The 15767-nt window shown below is 38.6% G+C and overlaps 1 protein-coding gene across 2 annotated transcripts in view; it reads right to left on the bottom strand.

Moving 5' to 3' along the window:
* Window positions 1-15767, bottom strand: part of LOC117422435 (collagen alpha-1(XXVII) chain B-like) — a 154829-nt gene that overhangs the window by 20453 nt on the left and 118609 nt on the right. For both annotated transcript variants that reach the window (XM_058987052.1, XM_058987053.1), the window contains exons 29-38: window positions 10353-10406; window positions 9139-9183; window positions 8484-8528; window positions 7931-7984; window positions 6963-7016; window positions 5992-6045; window positions 5083-5136; window positions 3883-3936; window positions 2288-2395; window positions 327-380 (exon numbers count right to left, since the gene is read on the bottom strand). In XM_058987052.1, coding sequence (XP_058843035.1) covers window positions 327-380; window positions 2288-2395; window positions 3883-3936; window positions 5083-5136; window positions 5992-6045; window positions 6963-7016; window positions 7931-7984; window positions 8484-8528; window positions 9139-9183; window positions 10353-10406 — 576 coding nt within the window. The remainder of the gene's footprint in view (window positions 1-326; window positions 381-2287; window positions 2396-3882; window positions 3937-5082; window positions 5137-5991; window positions 6046-6962; window positions 7017-7930; window positions 7985-8483; window positions 8529-9138; window positions 9184-10352; window positions 10407-15767) is intronic.

Raw genomic sequence — 15767 nt, 5'->3', positions numbered from 1 at the left:
TGATAAACATGTTCAACATGCTTTTGGATTTTGCAGAGTGTCTAATTTTGTTTATGTATAATTAACTTTAAAAGTAACAAATCATTTATCAAAAACAACAGTACAAAAAATGTGAGACTTCTTGTTGAACCGCATGTTATAAAATGTACTACATACATCTAGAATATTATAGTCAGGGCAAATTGAAATATGAAGGCGATTTTAAGAAAGCTGATTTTCAGTCACAATGACTAAATTAAAAGGTATTTTAAACTAATTATAAGGAACTGAAAAGAATAACTGGTAGGTTCAATGAATCTGATTGTATTAAATCGCTCAATTTGTACCTTTTGGCCAGGTTTGCCTCTTTCGCCAGCTTTTCCAGGTTTTCCTTCAGGACCCTAGATTAAAATAACAATAAACCAAACAAATTAGTAATAAATACAAAAATGATGAAGAGCATTAAAATAAATACAATTTTTACTGGATATTACTCTCTGAGACTCATTTTTAGCTCAGGGAAAAGTTACAGAAATAATGCTTGGTAAAAACGAAAGACAGTAGACCATATTCTGTTTGTTCATTTGCATCACTAAGGTATGTCAGAAACATGTATATCACAACAACAAAAAAAATAAAATAAGGTGTCTACCTGCAAAATAACGTCACCATGATCGTGATTCTGATCATATCAAGCGCTAGTGTGGAGGATTGTCCATACCAAGAGAGGTTCTGGACAAACGTATAGGGGCTTTCCAAATGTCCTCATGTGACACATCCCTCCTTGGGCAACCTCAATTTTTCCATCCTTAATATATTCAGTATCAAAGTATGTGTGTGTGTGTGGTTTGGGGAATACATAATCTATCACTTAGCACCCAAAGAGCCAAAACCAGAAAAAAACCACACTGTGTCTGATTGAAAAGCTTTTTAGTGGCACTTGAAAGACTGCTTCTGATGTTATATAACGGTCATAAGGCCTGCGCTGTTTCCTTCAAGACTTGGATGTGAATCTCATGGGAGAGGCACTGTTTTGCTGTGGAATAAAGTGTATGATTTACGTGTGTTAGTGCCTCCTCCTTGCCTTCTCTGTAAACTTGGGTTAGTTTATTTTGGAAAAGCCAAGAGTCAGTAGAGTAACATGACCTCGCAGAGCGACATGCCTGTACCCCAGAGCACCAACAAACATACCCTGTATCACAGCAACCCCACACTTTCAATGTTAAACTTGAGAAAGCAGCTGGCCTACACTGTGGAGCTTGACAATCTAAATGTCTTGCCGTTGTAATAGGTAACATTTTATAACAACTGCTGAGAATTAAAATGTAATATCACTGGCTATTGGTTTGCAAGTGTTTTAACATATGTATTGCATCTCTACAGCAGAAAGGGCTAAAGTTACAGCGACACCAGATAAAGCCATCTATTTCTCAGCAGTGCCAGCAGAACTGTGTCAGACATCTGGACCTGTTGTAAGTTCGTGACTGGGTTACAGAGTTTTGCGCTGTGTGACACCTGATATTCGGCTGTGGCACACCTTCCTGCTGTGGCTTGAGTTGTCTGCGCTAGGGCCTGGCTCGCTGGAGACGCTTCTGAACCAGCTGCATTTTTACAAGGACCAGATGTTTCCGCTGGTTAGAGAATGCTGTGCCAAGCAGATTCGCCTGTGACCCACTAACACAGATATGTGTACATGCATGTACAGTATGTTGTTTAAACACTCCTTCACGTGTTCAACTAGAAAAATACAAGCAGCATTGATCTTAGCTAGTTAGATAATGTCTGTTAACTCCTACTACAACAATAAGTACCAATAAACTTCTTTTTGTGGAAAATAAAACTGGGTTGCTTGTGAAAACAGGTTTAAATCCAACATAAAAATCAACTATGGATTCAACTAGATGCTGGCAACAGCCCAATTACAGATTATTAGCAACGTCATATTCCATCATGAGAAGCTAAATTAAACTGGTTAGTTAAATACAATTATTATTCTTTGGGTATGGTGAAACACAAATGTGTCCACTCAGACCACTGAGATGCGATTACATCTTTAATCATTTTTGTAGCCCTCCCCACTTCACACAATATACCTTACTGACTACAGACATGTATATCTGTACTGTATATAAACCCTATTGACCTATTTATCAAACTCAACAGGGTTGATTGGTATGTGTCAGTCAGTTATTACTTCAGAAATCACGTATGTGGTAAAGATGCTGTAGAAAAGCAAACAGCAATGAATATTTCACAGCAGAAATACAAGGATGTATTTGGCTTCTCAAGGAACAGTGAATGGACTTACTCTGACACCTGTCATTCCAGGATCGCCGGGTGGACCTTCCTTTCCTTTCAGTCCAAGCTCCCCTTTTTCTCCTTTCTCCCCTTCAACACCCATGTCCCCCTTTTCACCCTACAAACAAACATACACAAGATTGACTATTCTCATTATTAGAAATGCTTAGTGCTGTCTATGCTCCCAGACAATCACTAAGACCTATTTGGCTCTTACAACTACTGACAGAGCACAGCCACTTAAAACTACTGGATCAGATATTCTCTTTTAGAAATAGACAGTTTGCATCGGCTCAACAGCAAACTAGCAGCTGGGAACTAAAACATTAAAAGCAACCATACCTAAAAGATTTATATTGCACATTCTTAATATGAGAAAACAATAAGAACATCATGGCGGCTTGGCTGAAGGAGTTGCCCAAGCTTGAGTTCTGATTCTTGGAACTCTTTTGAACAGAACATCAGCTAGAAGACATTATACTGAAATACATAAGTCAGTTTGTCATATTTTAGTGCTGCTATGGACAAAAACATTCACCAGGGAATGGATCCATCCTTTTATATAACCCTGAACCTACAGAGTCATACTGGTCTCAGATATGCTGTTTTGACACTAGGACTGGAGGCAGCTTTGGAAATGTGCTGTGTATCGTTGCTGAAGTCTATCATGTTGTAAGAAACTGCATTAGCACACTGCCAAAAGCTGTCATGATGATACTTGGCAAAGCCAAGAGGCACTGACAAGGGGAAGTGGTAAACGCTCTAACTCATGACAAAATATGTATTTGTGACTTGTGTTCTAGTTAGGAATTCACGTGGCAGTAATCTGAATCAAATATTGACTTGTTTATCCACATTGATTCCTTGTCTTCTAAAATAATTCAACTAAAGACAGCTGAGCTGTGGGATTCTGCTGCCACGCTCCTCTTGTGAAATGAAAGCGGAATATCGTTTTGGCTGATGTTTCACTGTTGGATGGCACACTACCCATCGCTACTAGGACCTGAGTGTGGGAACTGGTATAACAAGCAATGAGACAACAGCAAGCACTGAACCCTATTCTCTTAGTAAATTGAACTATACGCTATACTTGTCAAATCAAAGGTATTATTGTTATAGTAACAAGAAATATGTAATCAGCTTCAAATCAGGAACGGTTTTGCCTTCCCCATGCTTTGCCTGCTAGAATCATGGGAGAATTGCATTCTCACGTGACTCCTACAGATATTGGGAGGGAATGCACAGAACTGGACGACAGCTGTCTTTGCTAAGAAGCCTATTATTTCATGATTGCTTGAGTCTAGTGAGATACCAACTCAGAAAAAGAGCTGCTTTGCATCAGCCGCTACATAAAAAAGGTCTAACAAAATCTTGCATTAAAAGCAAACAGTCTTGATTTGTTGCATGTTATTTTTTTTGGGGGGGGGGGGGGGGGGTCATATTCATCTAATCCTTCTTTATAAATCTGCTGGGGACTCATTATTACAGCAAGTTGGTGAAATCTACATCTGCTGTTGCAAATAAGTCTGCATGACCCACAAAACGTGAATGATGGCCAGACGCACTTCCCGGAAACAAGCACACCACGGTTTGTGGTGTTCTTACCTTGGTCCCATCAGGCCCCATTGATCCAGCTTCTCCCTCCAGCCCTGGCTCCCCCTATGCAGCATGAGATATTAAAATCACAATATTTTTGTTAGCTGAAGTTTTCAGTCTAACTACAACACAGTTTTAGGCAACTGGATTATTTACCTACAGAAGTGTCAACATGCCAAGGAGAAAGTACAGGATTAAGTTTGAAAATGTACATATGGTGAGCGGTTTGGTCTGTTCTGGCACTTTCAATTCCAAGTCCAGCTCCTGACTGGAACATACAATTTAAAAAAGTTTTTTGTAATATTGATAGCATAAGGTTCAAGAACTATTTCCTCCTGATGCTACAAGTCTGCAGTTTTTACTATGCTGGAAAATCTTAATCGCCCACTTTGTCACTTTTTCAACACTTGAAAAGGTAAAAAGTGTTCATATCAAAACTCTTGTATCTTGTATTTGAACAACTTTACAAGGTATCAAAATAAAATACACATTTAGTCTTGCTAACGTTGTGATGTGACAGCTGTGGCACTAAATAGTGTCACTTTAAGGGTACTTTATATAATCTACATTGTCCCATTATTTAATTTCTTACCTGTTTAATTCTGCGAGTCACTGTCTACTGTGGTTTCTGTTTAGATCATTATTTACCAGGTTTACGAACCAATATCTAAAATATCAGAGGTGGTTTGGAAAATGAGCACTAGGGGGTGTGTAGAAGTCATTTCTGTTCCTTTGCCACTGTGATTTTACACTGAGATTTTCGATTTACAAAACGTAAAAAGTACACATAACGTGGTACTAAACAGCTAAGGAATTTAACATAAAATTTTTTAGATGATTTAAAAAAAAAAAAAAAAAAAAAAAAAGAATACCTTATAAAACAGTGGCTTCATCTTTCCTGTGTGAATCTCATCCAAGATGTTTTGATTCATTTCCAGGAGCTTATATTTTACAGTCTGACAGCCTATGTGGTGATCCTATCTCTGTTCCACTACAAACACTGAGTGTATTGGGATAACCTTTGACCCTCAGAAAGAAGCGGTTTTCATTCCACCCCATTGCATCTTTGATCAGCTTCTGAACTGCAGCATGTTTTATATGGATCGCTTCTTTATTGGCCCCTGAGTGTATCAGAGTCTCGTCTAGATGTATTCATCGTGTGTTTTTAGCACTATATATTTTTGGCAATAAATTTAGGCAGCTACTTACCCGTTGACCTATCAGCCCTGGTTCACCTCCACCCCCAGCGGGTCCAAGTTCACCCTGAGGAAATTAAAACACATTCTTTCAGTCATGAAACTCAGCATGTAAGACGTGCTCTGTCTGTTTTTTGTTTGTTTAAAAAAAAGACAAAAACTAATTAAAATAAACAACTTAATATTTTTTAGATGTATTTTTTAAAAGAATTTGGAGGTAAAACATTTCAACAAATGCCTTCAGAGTCTATCATGAAAGAGATTGAGGATTTATTTTAAAGCTAGAAGGCCAAAATCTGGTTAAAACATCTAAAACTTCACATTGAAATGCAACTTGATAAAAGAGTGGATCTAAAAAAATATTGCAATATCAAATTGCATACAATATGGCAGCGTAGGAATGTGACAAAACAAAGTGCCAGTAGCCTTATTGACTTTGTGTGAAGGACACAGGCCTTTTAAACAAGAAAAGAGGAAAGGAAATTACTTCTAACCAGACAATGTATGCTAATTAAATCCTTGTGATTAATTCCCATGTCAGTTGTCAAGAAAAGGCAACAGGCAGTATTTAGAAATACTGGGTCACATCGCTGAAACAACCATTCCATTACTGCCAACCACTGGTCTCAGGGGACGAAGCTGGAGTGTCATTACATCTCCCTTTTAAACACGCATTTACAATCTTTTAAACCAAAACATATTCCTACACACTGAACTGACACAGGTAAAAAACAACATCTTTCATAAACCAGTTGCTTAAGAGCTTTAAAATCATTAAAATGCTACACAATTAGCTGGGTAATTTGAATTAGGTAATCTGGTGGTGCAAAGGATTAACTTGGAATATCAAGATCTATGCAGAAAAGAAAAAGTTTCTGTTGTCAGCAGACAGGTGGCTTCTATTTACGGTAAAGGTTCTTACTTTATCACCTGGTTCGCCTGGGAGGCCTGGCTCACCGATTTTTCCTGAAGGACCCTGAAATTCAGAAACATTCGATTGTAGGGTGCAAGTTTCTAAAACACAGTGGGAAAGGTTTTCATTTCAGACACACACACACACGCCCCCACACGCACGCACACACTGCTTTCAGCATAAACATTTTATCCAATTAATATGCCATATTGGATTAAGTCAATATAACACCACTTTGATTAGTCAGCTGTTTTAAAAAGACATGTACAGCATAAAGAAAAATAAAACCACAAGCAAAAGCAAGCAGAGTGCTATTAGGATTCCTTAAAAAAAATTTACAAGCAAATGCTTGTCTGAAGGACAGCATGCGCAATGCTACTTGTAACATTCTACAAAAATCAAACAGTATACACTGGAATTAAAGGGAATGTAAAAACATTAAGCACAGAACTGTGCATGTTGAATGCATATCATGGTGCTTTAAATTGTATAAGTAGTTTAATACATGTAACCCAGTGTAGGTTCTGTTTGGCAGGGAGGAATAGTATTTTGTTCTATAGTAAAGGTCATGGTGCACGATGGTTGAGGGCAGGAGTTTTTGCAGGTTCTTCACCAATGAAACTCAATTATGACCTGAAGGTCCTCCCTTTCTATTCAGTCCCGAGCCTCTTCCAAGAAAACTAGTGTGGTGTGGTTCCCTTTTTTACCCCCTTATGTTAAAGTGTACCTCTGGAAATGATCCCTAATTACAGATAGGAAAGCAGCTTATAAGAGCCAAATTGCAGAGCTGTTAATCTTCAAACTGTGGCACATGTTTCGTAAATGAAATCTCTAGAACAAAATGAATATTTATGATCTCCAGATTGTTGTATGAAAGAAAATGTTCGCATAATAAATACTCTTCGAAAGGCATATGTATTCACATGACCTTTATCTTTCTAACAAACAAGGAAACAAAATACTAGTGTGTTAAAAATTACCTTGTGCCCGATTTCTCCCAATGGTCCCGCCATACCCAGAGGCCCTTGAGGTCCCTTTAATAAAAAAAAAAAAAATGTATTGAGCTTGGAATTACAGGGGTCGAAATGAAATGAAACTCACCAAAACCTACATCCGCAGAATGGGATAACTTTTTTAAACCAATGTCGCTGCACGTTTGGGCGTGTGGGTTTTAAGAGAATAAATGTAATAAAACAGTGATTTCGAGAATCATAAACCCCAAAAGCAGAGAGAAGTGGGATGATCCATCAAATGAATGTGTCTACAAAAGGGTCTCCAATGGTAAAGTCCTGACAGCAGCTCTAACGGATACTGTGGTAGCTGTCCTTAACCCAAATGTTCTTGTGTGGGTAAAATTCAGGAGATTGCAGAGTCCACTGGAGACCACCTTTATCCCCACACGAGCCACCCAGGAACCGCATTAACCACTGTGGATTGATGCGTCATCATCACGGAACGCTGCAGCACTTCTGGGGCGGTGATGCTACCTCGTGAGGAGTACCTTCACCTGTCTCTCTCTTTCCCTTTAATTAGCTTCTGTGAATGGACCTTCAAGAGGAATCAGTGGACCGTTTCCTTCCCATGTAAACCAATCTGAGACCATCACGAAACCCCCTCTGTTCATATTCCATTGGTTTTCGGAGGGCAGCTAGACCACAGCATCTGATCAGTAAAGGTTTGCTTTGCGCTGTATGGCACTGATGGATTCAGCATCATTGCATTCCATTTGTGCGATTATCCCTGGGTCATGTGTGAGAGTCAGAAACCTTCATAACGTTAGCAGTGAAGGATCTTTATTTTTTCAGCAGAGACTTTTCTGTGTTTGTTCTAAATTATCGATAAAGACAGTATCGATTGAAATGTAGTTACATATTCACAATGCACCGTCTCATATAAAATCATACAGATAGTACAGAAATAAACAAAAATAAAATAAAAATGAACTTGCCGGCTGTCCTGCAATTCCTTTTGCTCCAGGTGGACCAGTAGGTCCTTGAATTCCCTACAAATTAAAAAAAAGACCAGTTTTTACTTTTGTTGTCTGTTTATCAGTGAAATACAGAATGGAACTGAAGCAATCATGGATTTCATGACATAATACTGACAGTATATTTCAAGTAGGGAATAAGACTTAAATGGAACAATTCCTGTTTATAATTGACTTGGATACACTTATAGATTAACTGGATACCCCTGAGTTCACAATCTCAAATGCCTCAATTGCTGTATTTGCTATAGGTCTAACAACTGAGCTGTGTAATTTGAACTGCAGGGTACACAAGGCTTGTCTTGTAAGATTTGTCTTCCATTTGGTAGGATAAATCTCATGAGACAAAACTTTTAACTTGACTGGTTTTAATGTCATGAGATTGTAAATATCTGGTCACTGATATACAAAGTATTGAGGAAACCCAGCAGGCATTGGATGTATAATAAGAAATGATCGAAAAAATAGAGTGGCTGTACAGTAAATAAAACAGCGACAGTCTAACAGAACGTACCGGGAAGCCCCGCGGACCTGCTTCACCTGGCTCTCCGATCTTTCCCTTTAATTACAGAAATACCAAATTAGAAACCGTATGCAACAGTATATAAAGAAAAGTAAAACAAATAGACATGGCAGTTATGGAGCTGCATAATCCTGGATTCTTATATATATATATATATATATATATATATATATATATATATATATATATATATATATATATATATATATATATATATATATATTTTATTTCCCAATCATATTACCTCTCTAATCTGAAATGTCCAATTTAAATGTCTCTTGACTCTCTAAGAAACCGCTGTTTATGTCTATTCAGTAGCCTCTTTGCACCTGTCTAACCTAAGCAGCTGAACTCTTGAGGTGTGGCCCAGTCTGTTGCCTGACCTGAAGGGGTCACTGTGTGAACCAACCCTAGCCCTACTCTATGGGAGGCCACTGCAGTGCTCCTTATCAGCAACTCGGTGCGACCAGGATTTGCACCACCATGACTGTCCAAGCACTCCATGTAGTAGCGCCTTTACTAGGGGAGCCCTTTGCAGTACTCTTGTGATGAATGCACTTCTTGAATCTAGCTAATGTTGGTAGGCTTAGGTCTTTCAACTCTATTAGCTGCTGTATAAGACAGAGGTGAGGCACTCTGATCTTACCTGCTGACCATCAAAGCCAGGTTTGCCTGGTTGCCCTTCAGGACCCTGTAAAGAGAACACAATTCTTTATTCTCATGTGAAATAAACACATGTTTTGTTTACAATGACAGCAATGTCTTCACATTTATTTTGATTAAAACATAGTATAAATTACCATGCAAAGCCAATTAGTAGTCCTTATGCAATTAATTAAAAACATATTTAGTTGTAGAGTAAATTAATATGAAATCTTTACCATATCAGAAACACCCTGACCGACCTAAGGACCGTCCCCCCACCCACCCCCCCCCCGGCGGCACTTGTCCAATTGTGCGCCGCCCCCCGGGAACCCCCGTTCACGGTCGGCAATGGAATAGCCTGGACTCGAACCGGCAAAGTCCAGGCTATAGAGCACATCCTGCACTCCGTTCGAAATGCCTTTACAGGATGCGCCACTTGGGAACCCCCTTATTAGAAACATTAACATTAATAAATATTTCTAATATGAAGAGACAAAAAAAAGGTTTTACAATATTTAAAAAGTGATTACATTGTGAAGAAATGCTACGTTTAATTAATGTTGCAAATCCCCAACCTGCAAGAACGCTGTATGAGACTGTACACTGTAAGTGGATTAGCTCACTCATGAGAGTTGAGTTCATTGTTAATCCAATTACATGAAAGCCTTTTCCACTTAAAATTGGAAGCGGTTTATAAGTTACAAAGTGTTCTTGGTATACTGTATGTGAGTGAAATATGCAATACAGCATTATCAAACTTTGAGTTTTAATAATTTAAAAGTTCAACGATGTACATGTTATATTCACCAATTTGAACTGTTTATGCAACACACGGGCGAAGCTGATAGCGAACTATAAAAACGTGACCGATCACAATTCAGTTCATACTGTAGTGCAACGTTCCTAATTTTAGCCCCAACATCAATATTTACTGCATGAAAATGTTTATCAACATACAAACCGATGGTAGCTATAGCGATCTGCCAGTGTTTGTGCGCAGGTATTTGTCTTGCAATGTTCAACATGATTTAAAACATTTTAATAGCTCTGACCTGGTTTCATAACTTGTATTGCTTTTTTGAATTTTCTTTAGTGTATTGAATCCCATATAGGGCCTGGAGTGTATTGAAGCTTGTAGCTGAATGGGTAACCCTGTTAGAACAGCCTGGCAGTGTAAACTAGAGCAACGTGTCCTCTGAACCCAAACACACAAACCTTGACTCCTGATGACCCCAGCTCCCCGGACGGACCATCAGGCCCTCTGGCACCCTGAAAAACACAAAGTCAGAGTGTCAGACTAAACAGCAGGGGTCTCCCTTGCACAGTTTCTGAACAAGCGGAGGATGGAACTTGTGGTTGAATGAGCAACAGGACATCCCTGCCCCAAACTCACTTTAAACTCCACACACAGGGATATTCCTGAATCCGATTTCAGTACGGTGCTTCCATGCTGTACTCTGCAGGCTACAGGACACAGCAGGAAGAACTACAGCTAGCAATTCATACGTTCATGTACTGTATGCCTACAGGATGTACCCTATAAAGGCAAAATATACTGTGCTACAAAGATGCAGCAAAATTCATACATCTAGTAAAATGATCTATTAAGACATACTGAAAAGACAATGATTTCTAGCATGGTTTGGTTAATTAAATAAATTAATTTAATGAATATTGTCCTTGAAAAGGAAGTATAAAGGTTGGCTCAAAGGAAAAAAAGCTAAATATGCAAACTAGTCATAGTTTGAAACAGTTGTGGGTTGAATGTGGAATGGGTACATATATAACTCATGATGACTAGTGATGACCTCAGCATTAATTATTAGAAGCAAAACAACTTGATAACTAAAAGACAACCCTATCTGTATATTGCAGAGGAAGACTTACATGAAAACAAAAATGATTTATCATATTGTTTGTTTTATAATGACATTGTTCTGCCAACATTTTATAATATATCAAAGCTGTGATGACGGGAGCCAAGAAAACAATGCTGCACAATGGAATCCAAATTCCGGGTCAATGGGAAAAAACATGAATGTGAATTGGATGCAATTCTTTTATGAAGCACCACTGCGATGACAGACTAGGACACTATTCAGATCTTGGGGTTTGTTTGCTTTGAATACATTTCCTCTCTGTGGCTTTTAAAGATAAATGTTCATTTCCGAAGAGGTCCTGACCCCAGACATGGGAGTTGGAATTTGTGTGAATTACTTTATGCAGGGCTATACACTTTGGGTATGTTTAATGCAAACTGGTTTTACACCTCAGTCCTGACCTCAACCACCCCTGCCATTCTGTTCTCAAGCGGAGATGAACAGCATGTGCTGAGACTGACAAAATTGCTAACTCTTGTGTACGTAACATCGGGGTTGTTTGAATTTACACTTGCTGGATGGATTTTTTAGAGCATTTTACAGTACCAGGATGGCTTCACCAACTTATTTTTAGGGGCAATCCTAGGATAACCATGAATAGATGATTGGTGCAATCCAGGACAGTTCCCCGGTGCTGTAAAATACTACAAACTATAAGCCTTAATACTTTTTGATTGAATGGTTCTGAAGTTATGGGTGTGTTCAGACCAACCCATTTTATTTGTGACTTGAGCCGGGTTGTCCAATTAAATTTATGACGTTGACTCTAGCACCTCACATTGTTATAATCACAGGTCTACAGCCTTTTCATCTCTGGGGATCACCCTAAATTTCATTAACCACTTATTTCAGTGGGATTTTCAGTATAACCACTGATAAGAGGATGATTGAAAATGCTCTAAAAAATCCAGCTGTGGCTTATCCCTCTGGGGTACAGGTTAATCAACCCCCTTATTGTGAGGAGTCTGTATGGTCCGGTTGTTAAAGAAAAGGGCTTGTAACCAGGAGGTCCCGGTTCAAATCCTGGCTCACTCACTGACTCGCTGTGTGACCTTGGCAAGTCACTTAACCTCCTTGTGCTCCGTCTTTCGGGTGAGACGTAGTCGTAAGAGACTCTGCAGCTGATGCATAGTTCACACACCCTAGCCTTGTAAGTCGCCTTGGATAAAGGCGTCTGCTAAATAAACAAATACACTGCTTATTGTTCAGCGTCAGAATCAGCTTATTCTCTGAACTCTCATTCCTATCACCTATGAAGGCCTGGGTTCAAAACCAGCTCAGACTCCAAAACAGAGGAGATGGGAATTATGTATAAAAATATATTCAAGTACTTAAGCAGTGAGACTTGTAATGCTGGCAAGACACATGTCCCTTTGACAATCTTCCTACTACTGCAGCCAATGTTATCCTGGTTATAGCAAGGACAATCTGCCAATTGCTTTACAAATGAATTGCATCATTAATGATTTTATTTCAAGTACTAAAACTCATGAAATACCACAGTTAACAAAACTAAACTTGTTTTTTAATCTTATAGACACACATGAAAGTATCTGGTTCACCTGAAGTCTCACGGAAACTCTTAGAAGGTGACAGATGGCAGTCAAGCTAAAGACAATGAGAATAGCTGGGAACATTATTGGGTCTCTCACCGTCAACGGGAATAACAAAGACCAGCTTTTTAGTAATGTCTACCATTGTGTTATTAATTACAGTAAAAGCTCACTCAGTCACTTTGGTGGTCATGAGCGTGGAATTCCTGGGTACCTGCTGAAACATATATTTCATCCACAAAGCACCTCAAGTCAGCATTTGGGTACTAGTTGGCAGAACAAGCTTGACATTGTTATGCATCGTTTATTCATCATTCACAAAGGTCTTCTGAGAGCACAATGGTGTTCTAATTATGTCTGGAGAGTATTAAATACTGAAGGCAACCTCAAAAATGGACACTGTTGTCTCATATTTAGCATGGGAAAAGACCATGTGAAAGCTACACTGTTACAGACTAGTGCTGTCCAAATTCTGCAAAGCACTTGCGGTGGGATGGCTTTTCTGATGATCTGCGTGGATTTCACCACAGGGTAATGCACTCCATATTGGAGAACGATTACTTAATGACCAGTATTGCCAGGGTCTTCCAAACCCCACTATGGGCTTTTTGACTCGGAGTCACAGCATAATCATTTCTTCATGCCAACCAAGCCATATTAAATGAGATTAACCACAGCCTGGCTATTTAATTGAAACCAAGGCAGCAATCAACATGTTCAAATGATGCTTAAGCTTTGGTTACCGTACCACAATGCATTTAAAATCATTCCCCCGACTGGTAAGAATTATGGAATTAATTGGAATTAATCTGTAGCAATTTTGGCTCCTCATAAAAGCATGAGAACAAAAAGGTCATATTCATTTCACCATTTGCTTTTCAACAGGGAAACACTCCTTGACTGTTGAAAAAAGGCAGAGATAGTTTGACAAAATGGGGTGGTTGCTGCAATTCTTCATTTGTGAAGGTGTTCTTCTCAGTGAGCTATACTGTTCTCTTTGTGAGCTACACTATTCTCTCAGTGAACTATACTATGCTGCTACAATCCAAAGTCTGTTTTTATAAAACCCCTCCCACAAAATGCATAAAATCAAAAGCAACAAATTATTTTTTTTGTGTGTGTGTGTTTGGTCACATGTGACCACATTTACTGCTGGTAACATTATAGAGGTTCATTTTAAGTACTTTCATTCAGAACAATTCTTATTTAATGCAGTACATATGCGTTTAATAGAGTACGTCTTCTGATGAATTACATTTTCTCCATCGTTTCCAATATTGAGCAGTTGTGGTTTTGGACATAAAATTAACAAAATAAAATGTACTGATTGATATCAATAATATAAATGCATTCGCGGAATGATTCATGATACCCATAAAAGAAACAGTGCGGAAAACATGAGCGCACATCTTAACATGCTAGATATAAACCGGGTTCCTCTTCAATGAGCCTGCGTGGGAAAGCTGCTTTAGCGGACACCCTCCATTTCATTTCCAGCAAGCTCCCCTTATGCCTCATGTGATTCCAACATGATCTTAGAGACTACATCCCAAAATTAGATCTACAATATTACTGCTTCTGAGATGGACAGCAGTCTGTCTTAGAAGAGCAACCAGGCGTACCCCAGGATTTAATGGAGTGCTCTCGGAGGACGGTAATATAATTACAGTAGAAACCTGCAAACACAAAACAGAGATACCAACACATTTTATTCTAAAGTATTCTGTGTTACCTAAAATATATGAATCCAGCGCTGTACAATGACAGTGCAGCCATACATACACACACTCACTCACACAAGAGGTATGTATACTATACATGGTTCTCAGTGCAAACAACACAAAGATGTTTCCAAAGACAAGAACAAGCCAATCATTTTTTCAAAGCTTTCTTTTCAAGACTCACTTGTTAGCCCATTCTCAAGGTCAATCTAAACCTTGTCCATGCACATTGCAATGATTCGTATTATGCTGCAACAGCAATTTACGACACAAGAGAGCACTGACGGAGGGACTGATATTAAGACCGCAATGAAGTGCAATTTTGTGTTGTCGTTATTGCAAATATTTAGCTACTTTAGTTTGCAAGAAATGAAGTGACACGCATCCCCTGAGTCTACAAGTACAGTACACAAGGGTACTCAGTTACCAATATAGGAAGATTAAAATAAATCACACATTTTCATAGAACATTAATTAATTAATTCCTATTGTTAAGGGTTGGAGTTTAATCCTGGCAATTAATTAATTAATAGTAGAGATGACCCTATTAAACCCAATGGATGTGGGCCAGTGTTATTTAGATCAGAATAAAGACTAGAAACTACAGTACAGACAGGGATTGTTACATGTCACACACAATTATTGGATCCAACTGCTTTACAGAGACAAGGTTTTCAACACAATACCAAAGCTCTATGACAAACGCAGGACATTATCCCTCATTTTTGGCCTCCCCTCTTGTATTTTGCTGTTATTTCCAGTCTGGTCTATTGTTTTTCCCCCAGCTCAGATTCAGTTTGGTTGATGTGTAATTATTGTATCAGTTCTCAGGAATCTAAACTCAAACCAAAGTTAGGAAGAATTTATTACATTTGTCTATTAACGAGCCCAAAACGTCCTTTGATTGCTATTTTATAGGAATAGCTCAGTAATGTTTTCCACATTTTGTAAATAAAAGGTTTTGCTTCGTTGCAGATTTAAAGTTGTTTCTGGAAAACATTGCAAGGTTCTTGCCTTTCCTTTGAAACTGGATTTAAAAACATCACCACGATATATCTGTGTGTGAGTCAGCCTGCTGAAACAACTATCAATAAACAAATAAAATAAATCCTTTTCCTCTTTTGGAACGGTTTTACTAGCGAACTCTAAGACAACAGTTTAGATAGATCCAGACACAAACAGTTGGCTGCTATATGAGGTCATCCGAAGTTGATGTAATAGCTGTTAACACTTTCATAGCATTCACCCAAAGCTTGAAGACAAATTCCTAAATTCTGAGGTAAAACTGAACAAACTAAATCAAGTAGGCATGTTTAGCCTTGGAAGTGTCAGAAACATTGCTTAGCTTGCCAATATAATTGGGATACATTATCAAGAGTGTGGCTTGGTTCTCCATTTATTATATAGATATGATTTGTTGTCTGCAAAGCACCTTCAGGTAAAGCCTGCCTTTCGGCCACATCAAAAGGGTGTCTA

Source organism: Acipenser ruthenus, chromosome 15, assembly GCF_902713425.1.
Source record: "Acipenser ruthenus chromosome 15, fAciRut3.2 maternal haplotype, whole genome shotgun sequence".
Lineage (NCBI taxonomy): Eukaryota > Metazoa > Chordata > Actinopteri > Acipenseriformes > Acipenseridae > Acipenser > Acipenser ruthenus.
The sequence above is the reverse complement of the archived record's forward strand: the minus strand, read 5'-3'. Positions and strand labels throughout refer to the sequence as shown.